Below are 24,809 nucleotides of genomic sequence, written 5' to 3'. Positions count from 1 at the left end.
GTTCTCAGGTTGCAAGCCCGGTCCAACAGGAAGCCAATACTTTTTTTTCCACTGTAGTTTGTTTAGTTCTGAGGAACTCGCCCTAAAATCCCCCATTGATTAAATGAGTGAATCTGAAACAGCCAGCACCCTGCTTCCCTTTTATTTCAGTTACATTGTCAACATCACAAAAACAAAGCCAGCTCCTGCACAGATGTGAATCAGACACATCATTTCTTTCTAGCGCTGCAAAGCATCACATTCAGCATCTTGCTGCTGCACCATAAAGTCTCTGCAAGGGGCAGGAATTAGCCATGTGGCCCTTTAAGAAGGGGAGTGGGCTTCTAGTCCTTATCCGAATAGAAAGGGGAAGTTCGGTTTCTCAGTAATTTAAAGTATGGTGAGTTCCTGCTTTGAGGTTTCACCTTGTGTGGGTCTCCCTGGGCTGCCCTGTCCTTGGAAGGGGTGATTTTGGTGAGGGTTGCACCCCTCCTCAGGTGGTCAGGGCAGGCCACAGCCCACCTGAGCCTCTTCTATTTGTGCAGGTTGCCTTTCAAAGGAGGAGCCTTTCCCTGAGCAATGCTGGAGGGTTCAGCCTAACAAGACTGAGATGCAACTTGGCCAGCACCCATGAGCATCTCCCAACTTAAGACCACCAAAGACAAGCATCAGCACCTTCCAGACACCACCATGTGCACAATGCACTACAGCTCTGCAATTGTTCACACTAACACCATAGTGAGGCTACTGGGATTGTGATGGACAACTCAAGTTTTGCTCTGCTGTAACCAGAGCAGGTTCAATACAGTGCTGGCACACATTCTGTTTAGGTTTCCTTTTCATAGCACGTAGACTAGGCTGCAGTGGTGTTGTCTGCTGATCCTGCTACCAGACAGGGACAGCCTGGCCCCAGGGGCTCCTGGCCTGGGGATGGTGTCTGGGCAGAGGAGTGCAGCCCTGTGGGCAGCCCTTTGTCCTAAGCCAAGCAAAGGAAAAAAGGTGACCACACCTGGTCCTGAAGGATGGTCTCTGGGGATACACTCCTCTTCTGCAGGAGGACCTCAGAGTGCTTTGCATGCCCTTAGGAGGGAGTAACGAGAAGTCCTGCTTCACATGGAATGAGTAGAAATCATCAGGGGGTGCCAGGCGTGCAAGCTGCGTGTCCTCCTCCATCTACGGCAGAAGAAGGCACTTGAGCAGTGGTGAGATGTATCCTGGGGCTCCCGATGGCCATGGGCCTCACAGAAGGGGCAGGTGGGACGCCCCCCTGGGGGCTTGCTGCTGGATGAGCAGTGCTTTGGGACACAGGTACCACATCACCACCCCTGAGGGGTTGATGATCACTGTGAAGTTGTCTTGTGTCTTCAGGTCACTGATGATCTTCCCACTGTACACGTCTTGCACCTGGAAGAGACAACAGAATGGCACAGACCTACACCTTGAGGTTTTGCCATGGTCAGGTCATAGAATTGAGGTTGGAAAAGACTGCTGAGATCCAACCACCAACCCATCACGCTATGCCCACTAACCATGTCTCTCAGTGCCACATACACATCTCCGAATGCCTCCAGGGATGGTGACTCCATCACCTCCCTGGGCAGCCCATTCCAGCACATCACCACTCTTTTGGATTAGAAATTGTTGATCGTATCCAACCTGAACCTTCCCTGGCACAACCTTCCCAAAATGCAGTGGTGGCAGCAGTGGGGAGCTGGAAGAAGGGGTGCAGGCACAGGATGCCCTCAGGGCTCACCTCATATGCTCCCTTGGGGAAGCCAAGCTTGACCAGACTGGTGGTGTAGCGGAAGGGCATGTCTGTCCTCCGGCTGAAGAAGAGCAGGGCGCTGGTGCCATGCGACAGCGGGCGCAGGAACACCTCAATGTGGGATTTCTCCTATGGTGAGGACAGACAGGTGAGACAGCCTAATGCCCACAGCACTCTTCATGTTCTTCTGCATACATCCTCCCATACACATATGCCCTCCCCCTAACCTTGATGATCCTGCGCCCCTGGATTCCCAGAGGGTCCTGGTTTATCTGGATCATCAGGCGGTTCTGCAGGATCTCCTTGGCACTCGGCGAGATAGTGCGTAGGTCAGTGGACATGAGGAGTGGAGCTGCCATGATGGTCCACAAGGCCATTTGGGAGCGTGACTGCTCATAGCTGAGACCAAAGTTTCCAATGATGAGCTGCAGGGGGGAGGAAAAAGGCAAAGGTTGTACAAAGGGTGAAAAGCATGTCTGTGTGTCCTGCCTGGTGATGCTGCAGCCTGCAAGGCAGGAGGAGCAAGCATGGCAAACTTCACAAGTGTTACTGCTTCCCCACAGCTAGGACATCCACCTCTGCTAGGCACTAAGAAACTGGTCCACACAAAAGCACCTGCTGATGCCCCTTCATTTCAACACTCCCTTCCACTCAGGCAATGACACCTGTGCTATAGGACAGGCATAGGCAGGGGCTGACAGGTGCATTGCCATACCATGTCTGGGTCATTCCAGTGGCCAGGGCCGGCCACCGGCTGCAGCACATCCTGGTTTGTGAAGAACCAGTCCACGATGGAAAGCACGCTGATCCATGAGTCCTCGATATCATTGTAGTTCCGCCACAGGTTGCAGATCTCACCCAGGAGAGTGTAGTTCACCTAGAGGGGAGCACAGAGTCAGAGGGGATGGAGGCTGTGTGTGGGGGCACTGGACACCATGGGTGGAGGCAGGGAGAAGGGGCATGAGCACTTGTTGGGATGTGCAGCAACTAGAGGGTGTTTGCAAGCCAGAAGGATCTGGAGGAGGGCAACATCTTGTGATTAAGGAGGACAGAATCATATCCCAGTACAACTGGACTCATCCCAGTATGACAGAACATCTGGCAAAACAACCACAGAGGCTACGAGTCTATAGGATCAGCTGCAAGAAGGGAACATGAGCAGCTTGGGATACATTCAGAAAGTGCAAGGGGATAAAAAGCCAATGCACTCAGCTCTCAAAAAGCACTACAAAGAGAAACACCCACTGGGGAGGATCAGAAGTGTCATTTCAAACATTCAAGCCAGAAGGGACCAGTCTTAGCAGAACAGGCTGTCAAGATCAACGCCACTCAAGCTGAGCATTGTCCCATGGCCTTCTCCAAACTTCCATCAGCCAGCTGTATCAAGAACCCTGTATGGCCAAGGACGCCTGGCAGGAGGCCATGTCCCAGCAGAAGTGGGGCAGTAAGAGGGATGCAGGACAAGCTGGACAACAGAAAGTGGGACAGTGCTCACCTTGGGAGGCAGCCCCCCTTGGTAGGCCGGCCAGCTGCAGGAGTAGACGATGGGGCGGCCAGTGGCATTCAAGGCCCTTGCCATTTCTGGGTAGCCTTTGGGAAAGAAGGAAATTGGTGAAGGAAATGGATACGGAAGAGATGTGAGGAAGTAAGCGAAGCCAAGTGTCCAGTAGATGGGTGGCCACTTGTGAGTCAAGCAGCAAGTGCACAAGTGTCAGCCAACCACTCAGCTGTTACCCTGTGCCTGCTCCTTCCCTGACGAGTAGCACCCATCCAGCTTCAGCATGTCCACGCCCCACTCAGCAAAGGTCTGTGCGTCCTGCTCCACATGGTTCAGCGTAGTGCCGGGGTATCCCCCGCAGGTGAGTGTGCCCAGGTCACCATAAATACCCAGCTTCAAGCCTCGGGCGTGGACCTGTGAGGAGAGATGGGGATGAGGGGATCCCATGTGCCTTCCAGGGACCGAGCTCTGTCCATTGCAGCAAGGCAGGGACGTGGAGGGCACTCACGTAGTCAGCCAAGGCCTTAATGCCCCGGGGGAACCTCTCGGGGTCAGGCACCAGCCGGCCCTCAGCATCACGCTGCTTGGCAGCCCAGCAGTCATCGATATTAATGTACTCGTAGCCCAGCTCCCGCCAGCCGTCCTCCACTATCCTGTCCGCCATCTCCATGAAGAGCACCTCACTGCAGGACAGGAGAGTGCCCGGTGGAATCCTTGTCACCGAGGTGCCTTAGGGGCCGGCTGGGGCGCCGGCAGTCACCGCGCAGTGACCCCGGCCGTGCAGGAGGGCTGCAGGCTCGTTCCTTGGGGAAACGGCACACCGACGCCCCGCACGGCCCGTCCGCGGCCTCCACCTCTGGGGCACTCCAGCGGCAGCAGCGGGGTATCCAAACCCCGACACGGTGCTCCCGGTTACCTGATGCACTGGCGGGGCTCCTCCCGGCAGTTCACGTTGCAGCGGAACCGCTCCCAGGACAGCCAGCCCATGGGCGGGGTGCGCGCCAGCCCGTTCTCCAGCCCGCGGGCGGGCAGCGCCAACACCGCGCCCAGGATCGCCACGACCGCCGGCACCTCCATCCCCGCCGCTGCCTCCCGGCGCACGTCCACAAGCCTCCACACCCCGCTCCGCTCACGTGGCACCGCATCAGCTGACCGCCCGCTCCGCCTCCCGCCCGGCCCGGCCCGGCCCCCGAGCGCGGCGGGGCGGAGCGGCCGCAGCCCCGCTGCCCGGCGCCGGGAGTGTCGCCGCGCAGGAAGGGCCGGAGGTGAGACGGGAGGGGCCGGGACCGTGTCCGCGTGTCCTCAGCACTGCGGCGGGCACGGCGGGAGGGGAGGGGGCCGGGAAAGGGGCCGGGAAAGGCTGCAGAACCAGCCTGTGGGGATGCCTGCGTTCGGGTCGCTGGAGAAAACCGGCACTCAGCCGCTTCTGCAGGCAGCGCCAGGTCCTGAGCTGGGACTGGGCTCAGCGGTGGAGCCCATGCAAGTGTCCTGGGCTTTGCTCCTCGCAAATGTGTAGTAGTGGGAACCACGCAGCTCTTTGCTCTTACAGTCCTTGTGCAGCTCCTTGCTCTTGTTCTGGTGTTTGATGGCTCTCCCCTGCCTTTCCTTGTAACAGGTATGGAGCTCTGTGCACTGGAGCTGCGGATCCACTCATCAGGAAAGCAGCCGGCCCAAGGAAGATGCCGAGGGGCCACGGTGTGACCCACCAAGCCACCATGGCTTAGGGCAGTGCTGGCTGCAGTGCTGTGGGATGGCCGGTGGGGCTGCACTGTCCTGAGTGTAGATGTGGAAAGGATGCTCAAACTGAGGTCTCAGAGCATCTGAAAATCATCTTCTCCATGTTCTACTACAGAAGAGAAAGCAAGATGAGTGCTCGCTGTTTCTTCAATGTGCTCCATAAAAATCCTCCAAAGTAGGTCACTGGCAGAGTAAGAAGCAAAGCGGCGTCTCTGGAGGAGGCAGTGTTGTAGCGGCGGCCTGGAGGTCATCCCCGCAGCTGCTGTACCAGTTGGATGGACAACACAGCACTGAGCTGACCGCTTGGCTGTGGCCATGAAGCTGAATGAGCGGAGCGTGGCCCATTACGCCACCTGTGACTCGCCCACCGACCACGCCGGCTTCCTGCGCAAGCGTGTGGGACGGCACCACCACCACGGCCACCACGGCACCTCCTACCAGCGCCGATGGTTCGTCCTCAAGGGAAACCTCCTCTTCTACTTTGAGGAGCGCGAGAGCCGGGAGCCCGTGGGGCTGGTGGTGCTGGAGGGCTGCACCGTGGAGCTCTGCGAGGCTGCCGAGGAGTTTGCCTTTGCCATCCGCTTTGACGATGCTGGCGCCAAGGCCTACGTGCTGGTGGCCGACGGGCAAGCCGCCATGGAGGCCTGGGTGAAGGCGCTCTCACGGGCCAGCTTCGACTACATGCGGCTGGTGGTGCGGGAGCTGGAGAAGCAGCTGGAGGAGGCCTGCAGCAGCTTGGCTGCGTGCCGCAAGTCACCACGGAGGTCTTCTTCAGGCAGGAGGCGTCACCTCTCCAACCCTGCCCTGCCGCCTGTCCAGGAGAAACAGCACGTCCTGGAGAACGGGTACTCCACGTGGGGCAGCAGCCCCGACCGCGATGGGGGGCACGCCAAACCCCCACCCCTGCCTCCACGCCGACGCTCAGCCGCAGGGTCCTCGGTCCCCGCCTTGCAGGAGAGCCCGGTGTCTCCTGAGACAACCTGCTTTGCCAAGCTGCACCATTGGTACGGGCAGGAGATCGCAGTGCTGAGGCAGGAGTGGCAGGAGAGGCAGAAGAGGGGACATCCATGAGGTGGGGACACAGAGCCGGAGCAGAGCGAGGCACGCCGCTTTCCCCTTCCCTCACCAGCTGCCTCCATGCAGGAGGGCCTTTGTGCTCCCTAGGACTCAGTGTACCAGCAGGCATCATCCTCTTTCCATGGGTATGGCTGGGCTCGGTGCCCTGCTGTCCTTACGTGGTGGATGCTCTGGGCGTTTCATCATTCACTTTGGTTTTGTTTCTCAGTGTGGAAGTTTGCACAGGTCAGCATTTATTATTGTCTGTGACGTTGCGCTGAAGCCCTTCTGCCTTTGCTCTTTGGCTGCAGAAAAGATTGACTCTTGCGAAAGGCCTCCAATGGGCCGCTGGCCACAGCACTCCTACAGCTTTATGCCTGGTTAGCTGCACACGAGCTTTAGGAGGACAAAGATGCCATGGCTTCGGCTGGCCCAGGGGCCATGGCTCATCACGATGAGTTCCCATTTGATCTGACCGTGCTGCCGGCACAGGCTGCTCTTCCTGGGGCTTCTGGTTGAGTGCCCGAGCTCTGCAGAGCTCCCTGAGCAGCCTCCCCAGCAGGGTGGGGAACAGGGCAGTGTACCGAGCCACAGCACAGCTGTGTTTGCAAACATCATCTTCTTTTAACTGTCAGCTGCCCTAATGCCTCATCCCTGCTGTGTCCCTCGGAGTGTCCGTAGGCAAGGCTTATGGGGAGGGCGGGAGGAAAGCTGGGCTTTGATCTGAATAACGGCAAGGATCACAAGCTCCTCGAGGCTTTGAGTACCTAGCTGTAGCCAAGCCTGCGCATTCCTCTGGCTCAAGTCTTCCCTGTTAAAAGAGGAACGCTAAAGGCTGCCTGCCTTCATAGACTGAATTTATCAGCCTCTGCACAGACCACAGTAAGTTCCATATAGGGCTCTGGCGGCTGGTCAGATGCAGGAGACAGAATGCAGAGCTGCACTCCTGCGAGGCCTTTTTTGATGTGATCACGAGGATGTGTTTGAGGCACTGTGGGGGAGCTGGGCAGAGCCACACAGCTGGAGCAGAGGAAGGACATCGGTATGCTCCTGTGGAGCGGCTGGCCCTAGGAACACCAGAGGCAAAGGAGTGAGTTTCTGTGGCTTCCCAGCCCTGTGTGCCAGCAGTGTTTGTACTTGCCTTGCTCTACAAGCCATATAATCTACCAAAGCCAGATCTTGTCCTGCTGGGGCTTCCCTCCAGCTCTCTGTCAGCATCACGGGGCTGACTGCAGGAGCACATCCCATAGAGTTACCTGCTGGGTCAGAGCCCTTAACCAAAGGCCAATGGTACATTACGCAGTGCTGAGTGCAGTAGCCCGAGGACTAGAATCCTCTCTAGTGAATGTTTCTAAATATCTTTCCTCATCTTGGCCAGGGCTGCTTTTCAAAGCAGAAAAATGCACAAAACAGCCTTGTGTTTCCTGTCTAACAGCATTAAGCCTGTTTTTATTGCCCTGGTCTGTTAAGGAGTGATGCTAGGGAAGCAGCAGGCTGTGCCATAGCATGACATGGGTACCCATTTACCTTTCTGGAGCTGAATGTGCTCAGCCTTACGCTCTGCTATAACCGCTAGAGGTTGTCAGGGGCAAAAATCAAATGGCTTCCAGTATCTTTTGGTGCCTTTGAAAATCTGTCTAGTAGTTTTAGATGACAATCTTCCTGCCTAGCCATGGTGTGTTGGCATAAATCAGACCTCGAATCAGGGCTAACTTTGGGCAGTAGGAATGTAACAAACAAGTGGTGCAATCCAATAATCTCTACATCATGTCTGCATTTTTCTGCAGCAGAGAACTTAAAAGGTTGGGAGGGTTTTGTTGTTGTTGCGTAAGAGAAAACAGTAATGAGAGAATAGGAGCAGGAGGGCCAGGTGTGGGTCTGTGTCCCATCAGGAGTTGTCAGGATTCCCAACAGCAGCATTAGGAATGGTGCTACCTCCCCGCTGTGGGTTTTTAGGGCTGGGTCAGATCTGGGTTGCCTCTTCCTTCTTTTTTAATGCACTACAGAGAGAATCTTCCTGATGTCTCAGACTCGCATAAGATAGTTTGATGGCAAGGATCTACCTTCCAAAATAAATCAAAATGTACCGGGAGTCCCTACATGAGACTCAAGAATCAGGAGAGACTCGAAGGAGAAAACAGATGAACAGAGCCAGTTCAGTCAGAACCGGACCTGAAACAGCATTATTCATATACAGGCTGTTTTGCTTTTTAAAGAAGCACAGTTTATTTTAATGAGCCAGGATTGTGCCAGTAACACTCCTAAGGAGCTTATATTTAATGCCTAATCTGCCCCGTTCAAACCAGACAATATCCGCACCACCTGGCTTTGCTTTAGCAAATATTCCAGCTAAATCCTAAGTCCTGCAAATGAGGAGATGGGCTCTCCTTCCTGTCTGACTGCGTTTGGAGTCATGCTCCGTTTTATTCTGCAGCACTGAGAAGAAAACAGCGGAATCATGCCAAATATCTGTGTGCAGCCCAACAGCCTTTGCTAGGGCTCATCCCAAAGTGCTGTGGGGCTCCGGGTGCATTTAGTCAGGGCTACCTCTCAGCCCCATAGCAAGGCAAGGACTGCTCTTTTGGGGCTGGAAAGAGCTTCCCACCTTATTATTTTTTTTAATAGAAAATGTGTGGCCAGAAGGATCCTTAGCAAAAGGAGACGGAGTGTTTTAAAGCTGCAAGGCTGCTCTTTTTTCTAGTCCTGAAGAGATTTTGGAGGGTTTTCCTTAAAGTAATATTGCAAAAGTGATGGGGAAAAACTGAATTGGAATGGTTTAATTTAATGCAATTTGAAGACCAAAAGCGGGAGCAAGGTTGTGGTTCTGACACAGCTTCGGTGTGCTTTGCCAGTAAGGGAGCCCAGCCTGTCAAACAGAACACAGACGCAATCCTTGCAGCTTTCTGGGGACAGGACTTCAGCTCGGGCCCACAACCTGTCACTGTGTGCACATTTATGCTTCATCCGACAGCCACTGTGATGCTTTCTCTTTGCTCTGAAGTCAAGCCCCACCTCAAGAGGTGAGGCTGACCCATCTCCCAGTGGCCACTGCCAGGCCCTGTTTTGGGCTGGCCACACAGCTGGTGGTACCACAGTCACTGTGTCATAGAAAGGTGCTGCCCCAGCCCAGGACGCTGAGAGAAGCCGTGTGCTGGTCGGCGCCGGGCTCCGTGTGGAGGCCCAGCGTCACTCGCAGGCTCCATGTAACACTACAGGCGGCTCACCTGAGCGCCCCTCTCTTGAGGTGCTTCTGTTTTAACTACAGACCGCGTTCTTTCCGCGGGGCAGGTTTGCGCAAGCCTTATTTGACATGCCGAACTCGTGTGTGTTATGATACATTTCAGTTACCGTTTGTATTTTACGCTATCTGGCTGAATAAACAAGTTAGTATTCGTATTTCCGTGTCACCTCCACAACCCCGCAGCCGCCACCGGCCGTTCCTCACAGCTGAGGGCTGAGCGGGAAAGCCGCGCCCACGCATGCGCGGCACCGCCTCCCACCTTCCGCTCGAACCTCGCGAGAGCCGCGATACCCGGCCCGGCCCCGACAGCGAGGGACGATGGCGGCGACGGGCGGGCGGCTCCTGGTGGCGGGCGCCGGGCGGGCGCTGGGCGTAGGGCCGCGCCGGGCTACGGCCGCGTCTCTGGTGCCGTCCCGGAGCGCCACGGTCACCCGCAGCGGCGCCATTTTGCCTAAGCCGGTTAAGGTGAGCGAGGGGGCGAGAGCGGCGGGGGCGTCGTAGATCCGGCGGTGGCCAATCAGGGCGGGAGCTCCGGTTGTGGGCGGGGGAGAGGGTTTGAATGGCAGGCGTTAGGCCAATGAGCGGCGCGGCTGGGGGCGGGGCGGGGCCGGGAGCGGCGTGCCAGACCCTCGGCGCCGGCCGGGAATGGGGAAGAGGAGCTGGCGGCGCTCATCGCTGCTGCGCCGGGAGCGGTGGGCGCTGACGCCGCTGCCCTCCTGCTCGGCCTCCGCGCTGCCGAGTCCGGCCCGGAGCTCCCACGGGGGTGCAAAAGTTCATCACGGTGACACGGGGTGAAAGAATGCGTCATTTCTCGGTTGGATGCTCGTAGACGCCCTTCGGCCTCCTGAGAGTGTTCAGCGTCGTGATCCCGTTCCTGTACGTCGGGACGCAGATCAGTAAGAACTTCGCAGCTCTGCTGGAAGAACACGACATCTTTGTGCCGGAGGATGACGACGACGATGACTAAAGGGTACGGGAATGGCACGACATCTCCGGCAGTGCCGCTCTTGTTTGCCGTGCTGCTGGGACGCAGCCCTATTGGACACAGCCCCATAGGACACAGCCCCATAGGACGCAGCCCTAATAGGACACAGCCCTATAGGACACAGCCCCATAGGACACAGCCCCATAGGACACAGCCCTATAAGACACAGCCCCGTAGGACACAGCCCCGTAGGACACAGCCCTATAGGACACGGCCCTATAGGACACGGCCCTATAGGACACGGCCCCTATAGGACACGGCCCCTATAGGACACGGCCCCTATAGGACACAGCCCTATAGGAAGCACAGGCAGCAGCCACTCCAGTGAACCACCAGCTGTGGTTAAAGATGAGGACATGTGCAGCTGTGCCGCCTCTGGCTAAGAGCTTTTTGGTTCTTCTATATGCAAGTGTCTTCATTTGATGTGATTCCATCTGATTGGTCCTTTTGTGTAAGATTTTAGCTTGGCTGTTGTTTCTTTATATCCGTCAGCGTTGTTTTGTAGCCGTGTGTGCAGCTAAAAACAAGTTTGCAGAGATGTCGGTGGCTGGTTAGAAACTTGTTTTTTGCCAGCTGCCACCTTGTTTGTGGGAAGGAGCACGGCTGCAGCTTGGTTTGGCATGTGTCTGAAGAGTAACGTCTTTTTACTCTGTTTGCAGAACTGCAATTGGAAGAACAGAAGGGAGGAAACCATTGACAGACATAGTGCCAGCATCCGCCATCTATGTTTTGTCCTTCCTCTAGGGGACGGGGGGTGTTACATCCCCTTTGCCAGTGAGCGTCTTGCACTTGTATGTATAAGAAAAAATCTATAGATCAGGGTTGAAATAAGCACTTCGTAAGCTCTGCATCCTTGCACGTACGCATACACACTCCAACCTCATAAAGAACTGTGTGAGATTCCTTATATTAGCAATATGGGAAACATTTAATTAAAGAACAAGACATCTGAGTTTTTTTCTGTGTGTTGTTATAGATTACTGGCTATGACCTACAGGTTTTATCTCAACCTTTCTACCTCCACAAGTCTGTGCCAGTCAGGAGCCTCTCTTCATATTCATAGTCCCAATGTCTGTAAAGTTCAACCCCCCTTCTTTTCTTAAGCGTTTGTGACTGCAATTAAATCATTACACGACACTTAAAGGCTTCTCTGTTGCTGGTACCTTCAGTCCCATCAGACAAGTTGCACACCAGCTGTTTTTTCAAATGCCTTGAAAGTTCAAAGTGAAGCGATTTCATTTCTTAAACTCAGCACTTGTAATTGGGCAGTGTTTCTTTGATGCTTAACTCTCTAGCTCAGTGGCAGGAGGGAGGGGCCTGTGATCTGAGTAACCCCAACAGCTGCGGCTGAAGGCAGCTGGCAGGTCTTGAGTCATTCAGTATCTGAGCTGTTCTCTTCCCCCATGCTCAGTTCATGTGATCTTGGGAGCCAATCGCGCCTGTTTTCTGTACTGCCAAACTCCTCCTTGCTGCTTTTTCCTGCTGTCTTTCCTGCCCTTTCCTGGCTCTGTTTCTTCAGCCCCACATAACTAAAGTTTACAGTGGGGAAATGGATTCTACTGATGTTGTTAGGGTACAGAGGACTTTACTGGCCTAGTGGATTTCGAGACATTCTCTGCTAGGAAGTAAACAGAGAACAGCGTCAAACACAAGGCCACCAAAGGCATGACATGAATACGAGCAGGTCTCAGACACAACACTTCAATAGCTACAGTAGCTCTCTGAAGGCCTGCTCTTGTCTGTTCTCTTCTAAGGAGCTGCTGAGCTCCACAACTGGGCTGCTGTGGGTATTCACGTATTCCAGGACAAATTCCACTCACTGGAAATACACGCTGCTCCTAGAAACCACGAATCAACTTCCCATAGATATCAGAACTGCTTGCATGCATACCAGATTCATTCAATAGGCTCCTAGGCTGCTATGCCATCTGTACAGAAATTTTTATTGTATTATGTAGAACTATATTTGTAATACAAGACAAACACAGAATGTGTTTCACGGATCGTGGCCTTCATAGAATTTGGACAGAAAGTCTTTAGGTCGCGGGGTTTCTGTCTCGTGGAAATACCTCATGACGTGAGTCCTCTGCTTCCAGACGTTTATGGTTTCCTGGAGATCCATTTTCCCCTGTGCAGAGACAAAAGAACTTTAGGCTGATTCTCAGGTGTAGCCCAATTCTAATTATACAGCACTACAGAATGTAGTGAAACACACTTAAGAAAACCCTTTAAATAGCTGTATTCACAATTATGTTCTCCTAATGAGGATGATGCCCAGTTGTTTTCAGTGGTATGAAATGACAGGACAAGGGCAACAGGCACAAACTGGAATGCAGGCAGTTCCATATGGACATGAGGAAGAACATCTTTGCTGTGACAACGACAGAGCATTAGAACAAGCTGCCCAGGGAGGCTGTGGAGATCCAGAGAGATTCAAGATCTGCCTCTATGCTTTCCTGTGTGACCTATTATATGAACCTGCTTTAGCTGGGGCACGGATTTGATCTCTAGAAGTCCCCACAGCCCTGAAAATTATGTGATATTTTGAGTGCCTTTAAGCTTCACCCATTGTATCATTCAGGACTGTGTTTGCAGACTTTTGAATTTAACCATTTCCAGATATGGTAGTTGTCCCAAAATGCAGGAAATCCAACAGATGGGCACAGCAATTCTTAGCTGAAAGCTTTTCCGTGCATTACAACAGCAAAGATCCATTATTGCCATTTCAGAGCCTTATATTTGGTGCACGATCAACCTTCTGAAGCAGACAGGCTGCATGCCTGGGGACACGGTGGGAGTGTTAGTGAGCCAGGAGAGCTGCCAAACAAAACCCGGAGCCCGCCTCGCTCCCGGGCAGGAACGGCTCGAATGTACCTTAATCACCAGCATGTCGATCACCCGCGGGTCCGTCACATGGGCGTTCTTCATGAACATCTCCCGCACCTTGTTCCGGCCCTGCTTCGCCGTGATGTCCAGCTGGTACAGGTGCACTGAGGAAACAGAGCACACCGCCTGACACCGACCGCATCGGTGCCCGCCGACAGCCGCAGCCCCGGCAGCGTTGCGAGGCCTTCAGGGGAGGCCCCGACGCCTGCAGCCGGCTCAGCCCGGCGGCGCTGTGCCACACCGGAGAGCGGCGGCCCCGCGCCCGGCGCGCTCCTCAGCCCCCAAGGGCTGCGGGTCGGCAGTTACGACCTTGAGCTCTTGGCCCGCCTTCGCACACGCGGCCGGCGCCCGGTCCTCACCCGCGTTGGGCACCTCACGGTACCAGGCGCGGTACAGCTCCCTCACGCGCCGCTTGGCCTCGCCCAGGTCCCGGCTGAAGATGGGCTTCACGGCCGCAGAACCCCTGCCCGCCACCGCCATCTTGCCGCGGCCGCCCGTCCGGCACCGCGGCCCGCCCGCCTCCGCCGCCCTGGCAACTGGCTCGCCTTCCTATTGGCCTGCTGTGCTGCCACTCCAGCTTGCCCGGCCTGGCTGGTGGAGAGGCGACCAATCACCACCGGCAGTGCGGGAGGAGGAACAGAGGGCGGGCGGGGCCTAGCGTCGCCGGACGGCGGCTGTCAGCTCCTCCTGCCGGTTGGGCCGGACCCGGGGCAGAGTGGGGGCAGAGCGGGGCGGCCCGCGTAGGCCGACGTGTGGCCTAAAGAGGAGGGCGGCGTTACGGCCCGTTCCTGCCCGGTGTTGGGCAGTGCTCGGCAGCACCATCTGTTTGGCTCTCGTGCCAGATGGAGGCAGGGTTGGTCTCGGTGCCCCGATGAGCGGGGACAACCGGGGCTCTTCAGCCAGTGTGTCATTGGAGTGAGCCGTGTGCTCCTGCCGCTTCAAACGCCACCAGCTGGTGCTTCCGCAGCCCGACGGAATAATGCTCGGTCCTCATGCTCGGGCATGCTCAGAGCACCCTCTGCTCACTATACCCATATATATATGTGGCTGCTGGGATCCTGCAGTTCAGGTCACTGAACGCTCTTCAAAAGCATGGCTGCTGCTTTATAGAAACGTTCACCCTCAGCTCAGTGGTACTGATGGGACCTGAAAGGTAACACTGGAAGGAGCTGGAAGGAACTGTGGGGGGAGCTACGAGGAGTGGAATGGCACATGAGCACACAAGGTACTGCAGCAGGTAATGCAGCAGGACGGTCAGATAAGCACGGAGCGGGGATGGCAGAACAGCCCTTCCAGATCACTTTTATTTTGTCAGGTTATTTTGCAGATGAAAACCATCAGTGTGTAGTTCCGCTGAAGCTGAAACCTTAACAGTAGAAAGGGTAGGCATAGTCATAATGCAGGAGCTTCCGAAGGTCCCAAAATTAGTATGAGAAAGAGAAATGTGTGTATGTGTGCACTGTGTCAGAGGCCCTTCTTGTTGCGGTTGGTGCTATATTTCCTACCAACATGAGCAACAACATTAACGCCTTGCAAAGCAACTGGTCAGCAATGTTGCAGGAAGAATAACAAAGCCACCTGTGACACCTGCTTTCTTTAGGGTTGTGAATGAAGGCAATGCCTGATGTATGCAATAAATGGCAGTAGGCAGTAAACATGGATATATGGAGTCTGTGTTTATTGCACGATCAGGGGCACTGCTCTGAAGACGTGTGTAGTTGTGCCGGGAAATGTGACTTCATATGTGCTTAAGCTCTCACCCTGCCCACCACCAGCACGTGCCACATCACTTGACACTGTGTGCTTCGTTTATGCAGGAGTCGTCACACTTTACTATTTTTTCCAAGGTTTTTTGCTCTTAGAATCAGCACGTTATACCCTGGATACCCTTGTGTTTCAGTACACAGGAATTGAGAACTAACATTGAAATTAAGCTAAGTTAAGGATGCTGGATCCTTACTTCAAACAGCTGGGGACATCTGGATGGACTTAGGATGCCTAGAACCTGGCATGGTCTGCATAGCCCTGCAACATTTCTGACAGTGTTTGTGGTGGTTTCTGAGTGAAGCAGTGCACACTTATCTTGGGACAGCTCGCAACTGATATGGGTGTGGGCTGTTTGTAAAAGCAAAGTAGCTGTCATCCCGTGGCCTGGGCTGATCTTCAGGGATCACAAAGGTGAACTTCTGCATGAGAGTGGTGAAGAAGATGAAGAGCTCCATCTTGGCCAGCTGTTCCCCCAGGCAAGCACGTCGACCTGCAAGGAGGAATGTCCGTGAGAAGACATTGAATCCCACTGAAATCACTGTGGGATGAGCACCCTTTGTATGCAGGCAAAGGATGGAGCAAAACAGTTCAAAAGCCTCCTTGCTGTGGATGGAGAGAAGGAAGAAAGTGAGACTGCTTTGTTAACCGTGTCAAAAAGGCTAGGCTGAGATGCTCACAGCTATTTAGTTAGATGGTGTATCCTCGCTGTCAGGCACAAAGTCACAGAACAGTTAAAGTTGAAAGGGTCCCCTGCAGGTCTTACCACCTGCTCTGCTCGACTGCAGAGATAAGGAAAAGGACAACCCTTGGACTTCCACTTCCCAGAAGGCAGATCACCACTCCTGCTGTGCACCAGACTTGCAGCTACATCCCCCCCCTTAGATTTACCTGCAGAGAAGGGCAGGAAGGCCTCTGGTCTCACAAATTGCCCATTCTCATTCAGGAAGTGTTCAGGATAAAATTCCTTTGGCTTCTTCCAGACTGTCTCATCCTTCAGCACTGAAGTCAAGTTGGTGACGATTGTCGTCCCCTGCACTCACAAGAGAAAGCAACTTAAATGAGAACTGCAGAATTACCTTAGCAGGACAGATCAGTGCTGGTCCCTCTTTAGTCAGTCTCTCCCACTTATTGCAGTCATGTTGGGTGCTTCAGAATAAGGCACCAAGCTCTTCTTGATCTTAACTGAAAACAGTGGTAAAGCAGGCACACTTTTCCAGTAGCACATACTGCCCGCCCTGTGCTCACACAGCACTGCAAATGTTGTATTCTTACAAAGGCCACTCCTTGCAGATGCCAATATTATGGTTAGACAGTGCAAACACTCTCTGCTTCTCAGATCCCCTGGACTTGTTTTATAGCTGGAAAAAAAAAAGCTAGCAGACTTCAAAGCCCAATCTTTGCATGGGACATGGGAAACCTCAAAGCTTATGTTTTAAACTCTGGGGAGTCATTGCGTGGCTTAAAAACCATCTCAGGCTTACATTGCAGCCAGCACTGCCAGGGGAGAGTGCTCCTGAGATGCCATAGCAGTTGGTTCACATATAAGCAGTGTAAACCAGAGCACAAGTGCAACCATCTGTGTGATCTTAGGGTTTCAAGATTCCTATGTCAGTGTTCACCACCACTGTGCTCTGGGGGCAGGAGGGACAAAGCTGCAGAGCTGGGTGGGTTCACTCCAGGCTTGGCCTCTTCCCAGAGCGATGATGCTGCATTGGCTGTCTGAGCACACTCACCTTGGGAATGAAGAAACCTTGAAGCTCAGTGTCCCGGTATGTCATGTGAACCACCCCCATAGGAATAATGTCCCCACAGCGTTGTACTTCATGGATGACTGCATTGGTGTAGGGCATGTTCGCTTGGTCTGCCATGGTGGGCGGTCGGTTTCTTCCAATCACTTTATCAATCTCCTCATGGACTTTACCTGAAAGCAGCACAGCTTAGGAATTAGAGCTTCCTTAGATAAGCACAGGGTACAAGGTGTAGGAAAGCTGGTAGTATGAGCTCAGCAGGCACTGGGCGAGAGCAAGACAAGCAATTATAGAAAGGGGCAGAAACTAATGGGAATACACTTTTTCAGTTGCTCAGAAAGACCTCAATAATTATTAGCTTTGCACAGTGCCTTTAATAAAATTCATTTGACATGCTGCCTTACCCCTCCTCAATGGGACTGGAAGTGTACTTGTGCATGCAGCATTTGAGAATTAAAACAGTTTAGTGTGTGTTCCAAATACAGGAATCTGGAGGGCACCGTGGCAACTGAAAGTCCCCCAGCAGCCTTCAGTGAGGCCTGAACGTGGCCTTCCAACTCCAGTCTTTTCATCAGATTCCCCACTGCTCCCACTAAGCTGTGCCAGAAGGGCTGTTTGGGGAAGCATTTCACCTGGTTTCTCCCAGACCAACAATTCCCAAAGCTGTTTCTTTTTGCAGAAAGCCCAAAATATGGAGAGATGTGCAGTGTCCCTGCTGTGAAATGAGTGGAACATACCACATACTTGTTCTCTCACTTACTCTGTATTTCTGGGTACAAAAGCATGAACAGTAACGCCCATCGGAGGGTGGTGGATGTGGTCTCAGAACCAGCTACAAGCAAGTCTGAGGTGACCAGAGTAAGGTTGCTTTTATTGAAACCATTCTCTTCAGCCTCCTTACCCTGCAGAGAGCAAACAAGCGTGTGACAGGAGCAAAGACACCTTCTTGAGTGAGAAGACTTTCTTTCAAAGGAGTACTGAGAAGCAGTAGATATATTTTTGCTGACCAGGAAGTTCATTGGCGGAGCAGAACACAACACAAGCAGTAGTCTGTGTATGACTGATGCGCTTAAATCATGCCGTTACCACTCTACTCCTATGTCTTGAGAGGGGAAAGTTACACCTGCCTTCATAGTGAATGGGTTATGCTCTCCTCTGTAACATCCTCCCCCAGAGGAGGTGGAACTCTACTACACAGGCTGAACAGATCAGAAAACCCACACAGCAGAGAGGAGGCTGCGCTGATGTGGCAAATTCCAACCAGCAGTATTTTGAGGGGGCTATCTATCAATGCATTACAGATTCCCACTGTTTTGCCCAGGTATTTTGTTGCAATTGTGAAAAAAATTAAAAAGGTATCAGAGTATAATTGCCACCTATTACATCTGCGACACCATTTTCTGCAAAACTGGTCTCTCATCCAAATACTAATTGAGCTCAGATTTGCTAGCATATGAGATCTGACAAGCTCTCTGCATGAGTTCATCTGCTTGTCTTTTCTAATCCCTTTTATACTTTTCTTTCCTAGGGACTAACGTCTGCTATCTTATTCTGCATATTTTGATGCTGCCTTACTCTGGATAGCAGTTAATGAGCCACTTCTGACTCAACTTTGATTCAAACAAAAGATCTCTGGCAAGGGAGCAGTGGGACTGGCCTGACCAAAATTAGCGCCAGCTGAGGGATTTTTCAGCCTGGCTTTTTAGGGGACCTCAGGTAAGCAGCAGAGATGTGACAAGAGGGAATGTGGTTGGGCTCAGATCCACCCCTTAAATGCCTGCAAAGTGATGTAGGCTGAAAAGAGAGCTGCCAGACACTGAGAGGAAAAAGGGTGGAAGATGGGGACAGGAACAGCAGATTATATAATCTCTGAGGATAATCAAGGAGGGTGCAGCATGAAGAACTGAACACCTCACTTGTCAAGCACGACATGGAATGAAGAGGTAGGAAATTTGTAACAGTCTTTATAGAACTTTCTAAGTGAAGCCAGCTTCTATCAACAAGCTTAAAGAAGTAGAGGATTTGCCTCAGAACTCTGAGGTTCTGCTGGTCTCTCCCTACCTTTGCCATTTCCTTTAAAAATGCATCAATGAAGTCTCGGGTGTAAGCAGGGTTCCAGGTCTCCTTGTGCTTATATATGAGCTTTTCTACGAAATTTACGTATTCCTTTTGGCATTGAAAGATCTTCTGTGGCAGCCCAGGGATGCGCAACAAAATGGGCACCACATTAAGAAGCTGGAGGGCCAGAACCATACAGAAAGAAACAAGATGTTATCTGATATGTTATGCAAAAATGAAAATAATGGAAACACAGTGCTCTCTCAAGTGACAGTCTTTTAGAACATGATATGCTTCTGTGTTACCTGAGGCAGAAATCCAACTTCTTCATGTAGAGAGTTTTCAAACACAGTTAACAGCCTCTTGAATGTCTCATCACCGTAGTCAAAACGCTCTCCATAGGTGATGTTGCAGATCACATTGCAGACGGCATTATTTACAAGAATACGTGGATTGAAAGGACGATCTACAAGCGGAAATGGATATCAAGCAAAGAGGCTAAGCAGTACTCTAGATGGAGCCACAGGAGGGCAGCGTAGAGGGAGATAACTACATCTACCAATGGATCCACCATGTTCCGCTGTTACAACTAACTTCATACAGCTAATAGTTACCCAGCCCTGGAAATTATTCTAGCACTGTGCTTATTTGTATTTATTTCCTGCTTCAAATTGTTTAGCCTTACAGTAAGCCCCAGTGTGTAAGGTAGAAGTGTTTTACAGCACAACAGGTTCAGTGATCATTATTCTGATGGGCTTGAAACACAGCATGCAAACAGGAGAGGCTGTATCACTCTATTGCCTTTTTCTGTTTGGTTGTTTGGGTTTTTTTTTTAAATCAGACCATTTTCTCCATCGTGCTGAATGTGACAAACCTCCTTCAGAACTGATTGCAGAGCACAGAAATCCTGCTTCCTCAGACACTCGCTCTTCCAATGACTTCTTTCCCATCCCAAAGTTCCTCAGGGTAGTGAGCGAGAATTTCCTTAGCTCCTTCCAGGCACGTCCATATCTTGCCATAACAACCCCTGGAAATAAGAGTCATCAAGAAATGTAAGAAGCTCTGAGGTGTACACCATGTGATGGCAAGGATGTGCTCCTAGAGTAGCAGTGGGCACTGGGCAGAGGGAGCTATCATCTCTCACCCTGGCAAGCAAGTTGTACCACTGATTGTATTCTCACACTGCTGAAGAGATGTGTGCTAGTGCCTGGAGCTGTTCTACAGCCACTTATTAGAGCTGGTAGATCACCTGATTCTGTGACCACAGAAGAGTGGCAGATGTACAAGGATATTGGCTAGAGGCACATGAGAAGCTAACTTAACACTGGGAAAATCTTCTGTCTACTCATTAACTACACAGTCCTCCTTGTGCTGGTGCCTGCAAGAAATGTACCTTTGCAAAGGACTTGCCTTCAGATTGATGTCCGTAGCCCAGATGTTCATACATTGGTAAGTATGGCCGGTCAGCAAAGTCCTCCGATTTGTTGACCAGGGCTTCCTTCACAGTTTTGTACCCATTCAGCACTACCACGTTAGTCCAGCAGTTCTGGAGGCTGAAGATGTTTCCAAACTTCTTGCGAAACTGCCCAGATAAAATAAATAAATATGGCCCTGAAAATGAACTGACGTGCAATAGTGTGGGAATGGAATGTCAACAGCATGTCCCTCTATCCTTTTTTAGGGACTGACTGTTCAGTGGTTAGCACTGTTTTATTAGGAAACCTTCCAGCTGTCCTTTGACCGTCAATTGTCTCTGCCATGCAACAGCTCGGAGCAGTGTCAGCCACTCCATGGAGCAGGGAGCAATGCACTGCAGCTGGCAAGATTTAATGTACAGCTATTCTGATGAAACTTGTCCAGAGCATTCTGGGGGTATTTTGGATTTTGTCTGACAACAGCAGCTCAAGAACCATTTTGGAGTTTTTCAAAGACTCAGGAACCCATTATTTCCCAATACTTGTAATTTCATTTGAAAACCTAATTAATTCTTGAGGTACTTTTAATTTCTGCAACACAGAAATATTGATTATAAAGTGGTATGTAATTTCTTTTTCTGCCCAAAGCCCAATTCCCAGAAGCATGCTTGGAAGAAGTAGCTCCACGCTGGAGTGAGTTCCAGGTCAGCCTTCTCCCCAGGGGGACTGTACTCCTAGAAAGACTGATAACTGGCATGCAGCCTACACCTCTGGTGATCTGTAAGAAACATGTTGCTGACAAAGGGTGACTGCAGAGATGAGTTTATCAGCTGTATGTTCTTTGCCTTCCTTCCTTCCTTCCTTCCTTCCTTCCTTCCTTCCTTCCTTCCTTCCTTCCTTCCTTCCTTCCTTCCTTCCTTCCTTCCTTCCTTCCTTCCTTCCTTCCTTCCTTCCTTCCTTCCTTCCTTCCTTCCTTCCTTCCTTCCTTCCTTCCTTCCTTCCTTCCTTCCTTCCTTCCTTCCTTCCTTCCTTCCTTCCTTCCTTCCTTCCTTCCTTCCTTCCTTCCTTCCTTCCTTCCTTCCTTCCTTCCTTCCTTCCTTCCTTCCTTCCTTCCTTCCTTCCTTCCTTCCTTCCTTCCTTCCTTCCTTCCTTCCTTCCTTCCTTCCTTCCTTCCTTCCTTCCTTCCTTCCTTCCTTCCTTCCTTCCTTCCTTCCTTCCTTCCTTCCTTCCTTCCTTCCTTCCTTCCTTCCTTCCTTCCTTCCTTCCTTCCTTCCTTCCTTCCTTCCTTCCTTCCTTCCTTCCTTCCTTCCTTCCTTCCTTCCTTCCTTCCTTCCTTCCTTCCTTCCTTCCTTCCTTCCTTCCTTCCTTCCTTCCTTCCTTCCTTCCTTCCTTCCTTCCTTCCTTCCTTCCTTCCTTCCTTCCTTCCTTCCTTCCTTCCTTCCTTCCTTCCTTCCTTCCTTCCCTCCCTCCCTCCCCCCCTCCCTCCCTCCATTTTGTTCTTTCCCTCTCTTTCTCTCTTTATGTCTTTTTCTTTCACTGTCTTTTTTTTTTTCCTTTCCTTGCCTTCTCCTTGGCTTTTCTCCACTTCCCTCCCCTCCCCACCCTCCCCTCCCCTCCCTTCCCCTCTCCTTTCCCCCTTTCTCCCCTTTTCTCCTCTCTCTCCCCCTTCCCTTGTTTCCTCCTATGTCTCCCCCTCCCCCTGCTCCTTTCCCCCCTTTCCCCTTCTCTTCATCCTTTTTTTTCCCAGTGGGATTTGAAAGGTCATTAGTAGTTCAGTGACACTAGAAATACATCATTAAAAGCAATTAGTGGTCAAGTAAGCAGTAATCATTGCAGAGAGAATGACCGTGATTTGATATGATTTGGAAATGGTAATCTTCTGAACGCGATGCAGGCAAACATGACTAGTGCTGCATTTAGCTTTTCCGTTTGGCAGGTTTTGGACAGACAGCTCACCAGCTTTGTCTTAGAGAAGGGGCCTGCATGTTGGCAGGGTGCGCTACTCACCTTCTCAAAGGAGAGATGCGGGTTGTTGTAGTTAACGAATGGCATGGTCCCAACAAACGGCAGCGACATGGGGCCTGGGGGGTAACGGCTCCACTTCTTTCTGCGCTTCATGAAATCAACGAGGATGGTAAAGACGGTAAGAAAAATCCCCAGTACAGAGATGTTGCTCCATGATGTCAGCCACAGGAGCAGCGTCATTTTGTACTCTGGCTACTCGCTCTTCCTGTTTTAGCCCAGCACTGTTTCTGTCCTTCACTTCTGCCTCCTTTCCCCTGCCCTCCTCCCCAGGCAGCTGCCCTCTTCCTTTCTCTCCTTCCTCACACCCTCTTGTTCTGATTCCTGATTCGCTTGCTTTGTTGCTGACTTTTAAACATGTAATTTGGCTTGGGCCCAGAGCTCCTCCTCTATTCAGCTCAGCGTTGGGGGAGTGGTGATGAAAATGCCATCCCTTTTCGTCCTCTACCTCTTTGCCAAATTCAGAGCTCAGAGGCCTCCTTGTCCCTGCCACTCTGGCCCTGTTCCACAGCCGAGGTGGCACTGAAATGCACCAAGCAGTCCGGTCCTGTTGCACACACATGGGAGGTTTGGAAAGAGTTGAAGCCTGTTGCATTATTGTTCATACAGACAAGTCAGGGGAGGCGCAGCTCCTAAATGCAGCCTGTTCAGATTTCTGCTTGCAGGGCTGAGAATTTGTTCCGCTGGAACTCCTGAAAGCTTTGGTTAGGTCACGCTTTCCTTATTGAAAGCAATTCACAGAAATAACCTTAATACGGTGGCCTGAGACTTTAAAAATCACTTACGGTCCTGGGATTAACAATCTTTGTTCAACCCCAAACATCAGTCAGTGCGATGACCTTGATTCCTGTAGAGCACATCTCAATTACTGGGGAGAAAGCACATACTTACAAGCAGCCTTGCATTTCCAGCCTTTGGGACAGCAGGAATCCAAACACAAATATGGAGATAGTCAACGTATTTCCTCAAACAGCACAGCTCTGCGCTCCTGGCATCACTGCTATTAGAGATCAACGAAGCTCTCCATTATGACAATTAGCTCTGGCTAAAAAGAAGCAATCAGCCCATCACCTGGGAACATAGACAGCTGGGGCACCAAGCAAGAGGAATCACACAACTGCACAGTTATCATTTCTTTTGGATTAGAGTTGTGATGGAGTAATGCATGTGAATGAGAGCTGCCATAGATGGACGGAGGTGCCCTTCAGGAAGAACAGGCTGGGCAGGGTGAGCAGAGGAGGTGCTTCACACAGAGGATTCAGAGAGCTTTACATTGGGACAGGACCTGGCCAAGGAGAAAAAGTCAGTGGTGCCATTTCACATCAGCGTACGGCTGAGGGCTTCCAGGTGTGCTTCAACACGAAGGACTGAAGGACTGTATGGTGTGGAACAAGCCAGATGTGTGCTGGGATGTGCTGAAGACAATTTCTTGTCATGAGCCAACAGGGGGAAATGTTCTGCTGGGTTTGTAGTTACAAGCAAGGAAGAACTGCTGTGGGATATGACAGTCAAGAGTACATTTACCCGCAGCAGTCATGATGCTGTGGAATATATATATACATATAGTATACATATATATATAACTCCTGCTAGAAGTTGTCAGATCAAATTTCATTAGAGCCCTTGCCTTCAGGAGAGCAGATTTCTGCCTATTTAGGGATCCATCTGGCCGGATCCCAAAGGGGGCTGGAGATCAGAAGGACACAGGAGAGCTTCTTCAAGGACAGCCTCCTCCAAGCATGAGAGCAGTGGATGTCATTAAGTACCTTGATTTTAGCCGTGAGTGTCCAGCCTTTTGGCTTCCCTGGGCCGCATTTTGTGAATAGAAATTGTCTTGAGCTGCATATATGTAGGTAGCTCCAAAAGTAATGCCTCCTATTATTTCTGTGGAAACAACAACAGGTAGAAAGAGAGCACAATCACACTATTTGATAGAGAAATTCTCAGGTACAAAACACCATTTTTCAACAACGTGACAACCGTTAGCTGTGTGTTTTCACCAGCAATGAACAAGGGACTGCGCGTTGTCCTCAGAACAACCTTTCCCAGCAAAGACGACCCACTGTCACCGCTGCTGAAACACACCACCCACCGTCTCACTGTGCTCACATTCAGTGTTTGGTCTCCATAAACATTCATCAAGCATTGCTGCATGTCAATGTCAGCAATGTTTTCCACATGGAGGAATTTGGTGACACGCCTTGGCCTCATATGCACTTCTGTGTTAGATGCCATCTCGTCAGAACGCCCCTCTGCTGCTGGCTGTCACACTGCAGCACAACCTTGTGAGGGAATGTGGTGGGAAGGTTTGACCTCTACTGCTATGCCACCAGCATCTGCCTCTGACACTGCGGGCCAACATGATAAAACAGGAGGCACTGTTTTCAGAGCAGCCCACGTAATACACAGAATGTCGTTAATATATAAGCAACAAAACAATTTATTTTGTCATATTTTTAAAAAACATCCAAATCAAACAAACAAAAAAACCCCACAATCCAACCAAAAATGGGAGAGGAACAAAAATCTAAATCTAGTGGGATATTTGATCTTGATTTTGTGAAACAAACACACGTCTCTGGTTTGATGGCAGTGGTTGCAATTCTTAGTGAGGTCTCGAGGTATTCATGGCAGAGTTTTGATGAAGTTTTG

At 51.6% G+C, this 24,809-nt stretch overlaps 5 protein-coding genes across 5 annotated transcripts; 2 read left to right on the top strand and 3 right to left on the bottom strand.

Moving 5' to 3' along the window:
• Positions 1-126: 126 nt before the first annotated feature.
• Positions 127-4,367, bottom strand: NAGA (alpha-N-acetylgalactosaminidase). The gene is made up of 8 exons (XM_072341064.1): positions 4,159-4,367; positions 3,751-3,925; positions 3,479-3,656; positions 3,240-3,334; positions 2,460-2,621; positions 1,972-2,169; positions 1,733-1,873; positions 127-1,383 (listed from the first exon to the last, which is right to left on the bottom strand). Exons 1-8 carry the CDS (start codon positions 4,317-4,319, stop codon positions 1,219-1,221), a joined length of 1,275 nt encoding a protein of 424 aa, XP_072197165.1. The 5' UTR covers positions 4,320-4,367; the 3' UTR covers positions 127-1,218.
• A 17-nt stretch (positions 4,368-4,384) lies between these two features.
• On the top strand, positions 4,385-9,430 carry PHETA2 (PH domain containing endocytic trafficking adaptor 2). The gene is made up of 2 exons (XM_072341050.1): positions 4,385-4,507; positions 4,858-9,430. The coding sequence occupies exon 2, from the start codon at positions 5,295-5,297 to the stop codon at positions 6,048-6,050; it is 756 nt and encodes a 251-aa protein (XP_072197151.1). The 5' UTR covers positions 4,385-4,507; positions 4,858-5,294; the 3' UTR covers positions 6,051-9,430.
• Positions 9,431-9,535: 105 nt separating this feature from the next.
• On the top strand, positions 9,536-11,213 carry SMDT1 (single-pass membrane protein with aspartate rich tail 1). Its single transcript, XM_072342805.1, has 3 exons — positions 9,536-9,741; positions 10,106-10,246; positions 10,921-11,213. The coding sequence occupies exons 1-2, from the start codon at positions 9,595-9,597 to the stop codon at positions 10,241-10,243; spliced, it is 285 nt and encodes a 94-aa protein (XP_072198906.1). The 5' UTR covers positions 9,536-9,594; the 3' UTR covers positions 10,244-10,246; positions 10,921-11,213.
• A 970-nt stretch (positions 11,214-12,183) lies between these two features.
• NDUFA6 (NADH:ubiquinone oxidoreductase subunit A6) lies at positions 12,184-13,674 on the bottom strand. The gene is made up of 3 exons (XM_072342791.1): positions 13,507-13,674; positions 13,136-13,251; positions 12,184-12,389 (listed from the first exon to the last, which is right to left on the bottom strand). Exons 1-3 carry the CDS (start codon positions 13,625-13,627, stop codon positions 12,258-12,260), a joined length of 369 nt encoding a protein of 122 aa, XP_072198892.1. The 5' UTR covers positions 13,628-13,674; the 3' UTR covers positions 12,184-12,257.
• Positions 13,675-14,433: 759 nt separating this feature from the next.
• Positions 14,434-22,518, bottom strand: CYP2D6 (cytochrome P450 family 2 subfamily D member 6). Its single transcript, XM_072337154.1, has 9 exons — positions 22,143-22,518; positions 20,131-20,302; positions 19,595-19,747; positions 19,026-19,186; positions 18,724-18,897; positions 17,423-17,564; positions 16,648-16,835; positions 15,803-15,944; positions 14,434-15,404 (listed from the first exon to the last, which is right to left on the bottom strand). Exons 1-9 carry the CDS (start codon positions 22,338-22,340, stop codon positions 15,226-15,228), a joined length of 1,509 nt encoding a protein of 502 aa, XP_072193255.1. The 5' UTR covers positions 22,341-22,518; the 3' UTR covers positions 14,434-15,225.
• Positions 22,519-24,809: the final 2,291 nt, after the last annotated feature.

Source organism: Excalfactoria chinensis, chromosome 1, assembly GCF_039878825.1.
Source record: "Excalfactoria chinensis isolate bCotChi1 chromosome 1, bCotChi1.hap2, whole genome shotgun sequence".
NCBI classification, from domain to species: Eukaryota; Metazoa; Chordata; class Aves; order Galliformes; family Phasianidae; genus Excalfactoria; species Excalfactoria chinensis.
The sequence above is the reverse complement of the archived record's forward strand: the minus strand, read 5'-3'. Positions and strand labels throughout refer to the sequence as shown.

Bases quoted from the DNA above. Each gene is read 5' to 3' on its own strand.
- NAGA (XM_072341064.1), bottom strand. From the start codon at position 4,319: ATGGAGGTGCCGGCGGTCGTGGCGATCCTGGGCGCGGTGTTGGCGCTG. The intron at 2,622-3,239 runs GTGAGCACTGTC...GCTCCCCTCTAG, and splicing joins AAGGGGGGCTGCCTCCCAAG to GTGAACTACACTCTCCTGGG. The intron at 2,170-2,459 runs GTATGGCAATGC...TCCCCCCTGCAG, and splicing joins ACTGGAATGACCCAGACATG to CTCATCATTGGAAACTTTGG.
- PHETA2 (XM_072341050.1), top strand. From the start codon at position 5,295: ATGAAGCTGAATGAGCGGAGCGTGGCCCATTACGCCACCTGTGACTCG.
- SMDT1 (XM_072342805.1), top strand. From the start codon at position 9,595: ATGGCGGCGACGGGCGGGCGGCTCCTGGTGGCGGGCGCCGGGCGGGCG. The intron at 9,742-10,105 runs GTGAGCGAGGGG...GGATGCTCGTAG, and splicing joins TTTTGCCTAAGCCGGTTAAG to ACGCCCTTCGGCCTCCTGAG.
- NDUFA6 (XM_072342791.1), bottom strand. From the start codon at position 13,627: ATGGCGGTGGCGGGCAGGGGTTCTGCGGCCGTGAAGCCCATCTTCAGC. The intron at 13,252-13,506 runs GTGAGGACCGGG...CTGTTTCCTCAG, and splicing joins CCGTGAGGTGCCCAACGCGG to TGCACCTGTACCAGCTGGAC. The intron at 12,390-13,135 runs GTACATTCGAGC...GTCTCTGCACAG, and splicing joins TCGACATGCTGGTGATTAAG to GGGAAAATGGATCTCCAGGA.
- CYP2D6 (XM_072337154.1), bottom strand. From the start codon at position 22,340: ATGACGCTGCTCCTGTGGCTGACATCATGGAGCAACATCTCTGTACTG. The intron at 20,303-22,142 runs GTGAGTAGCGCA...TTATCTGGGCAG, and splicing joins CGCATCTCTCCTTTGAGAAG to TTTCGCAAGAAGTTTGGAAA. The intron at 15,945-16,647 runs GTGAGTGTGCTC...TTGTGAGTGCAG, and splicing joins AAGGTTTCTTCATTCCCAAG to GGGACGACAATCGTCACCAA.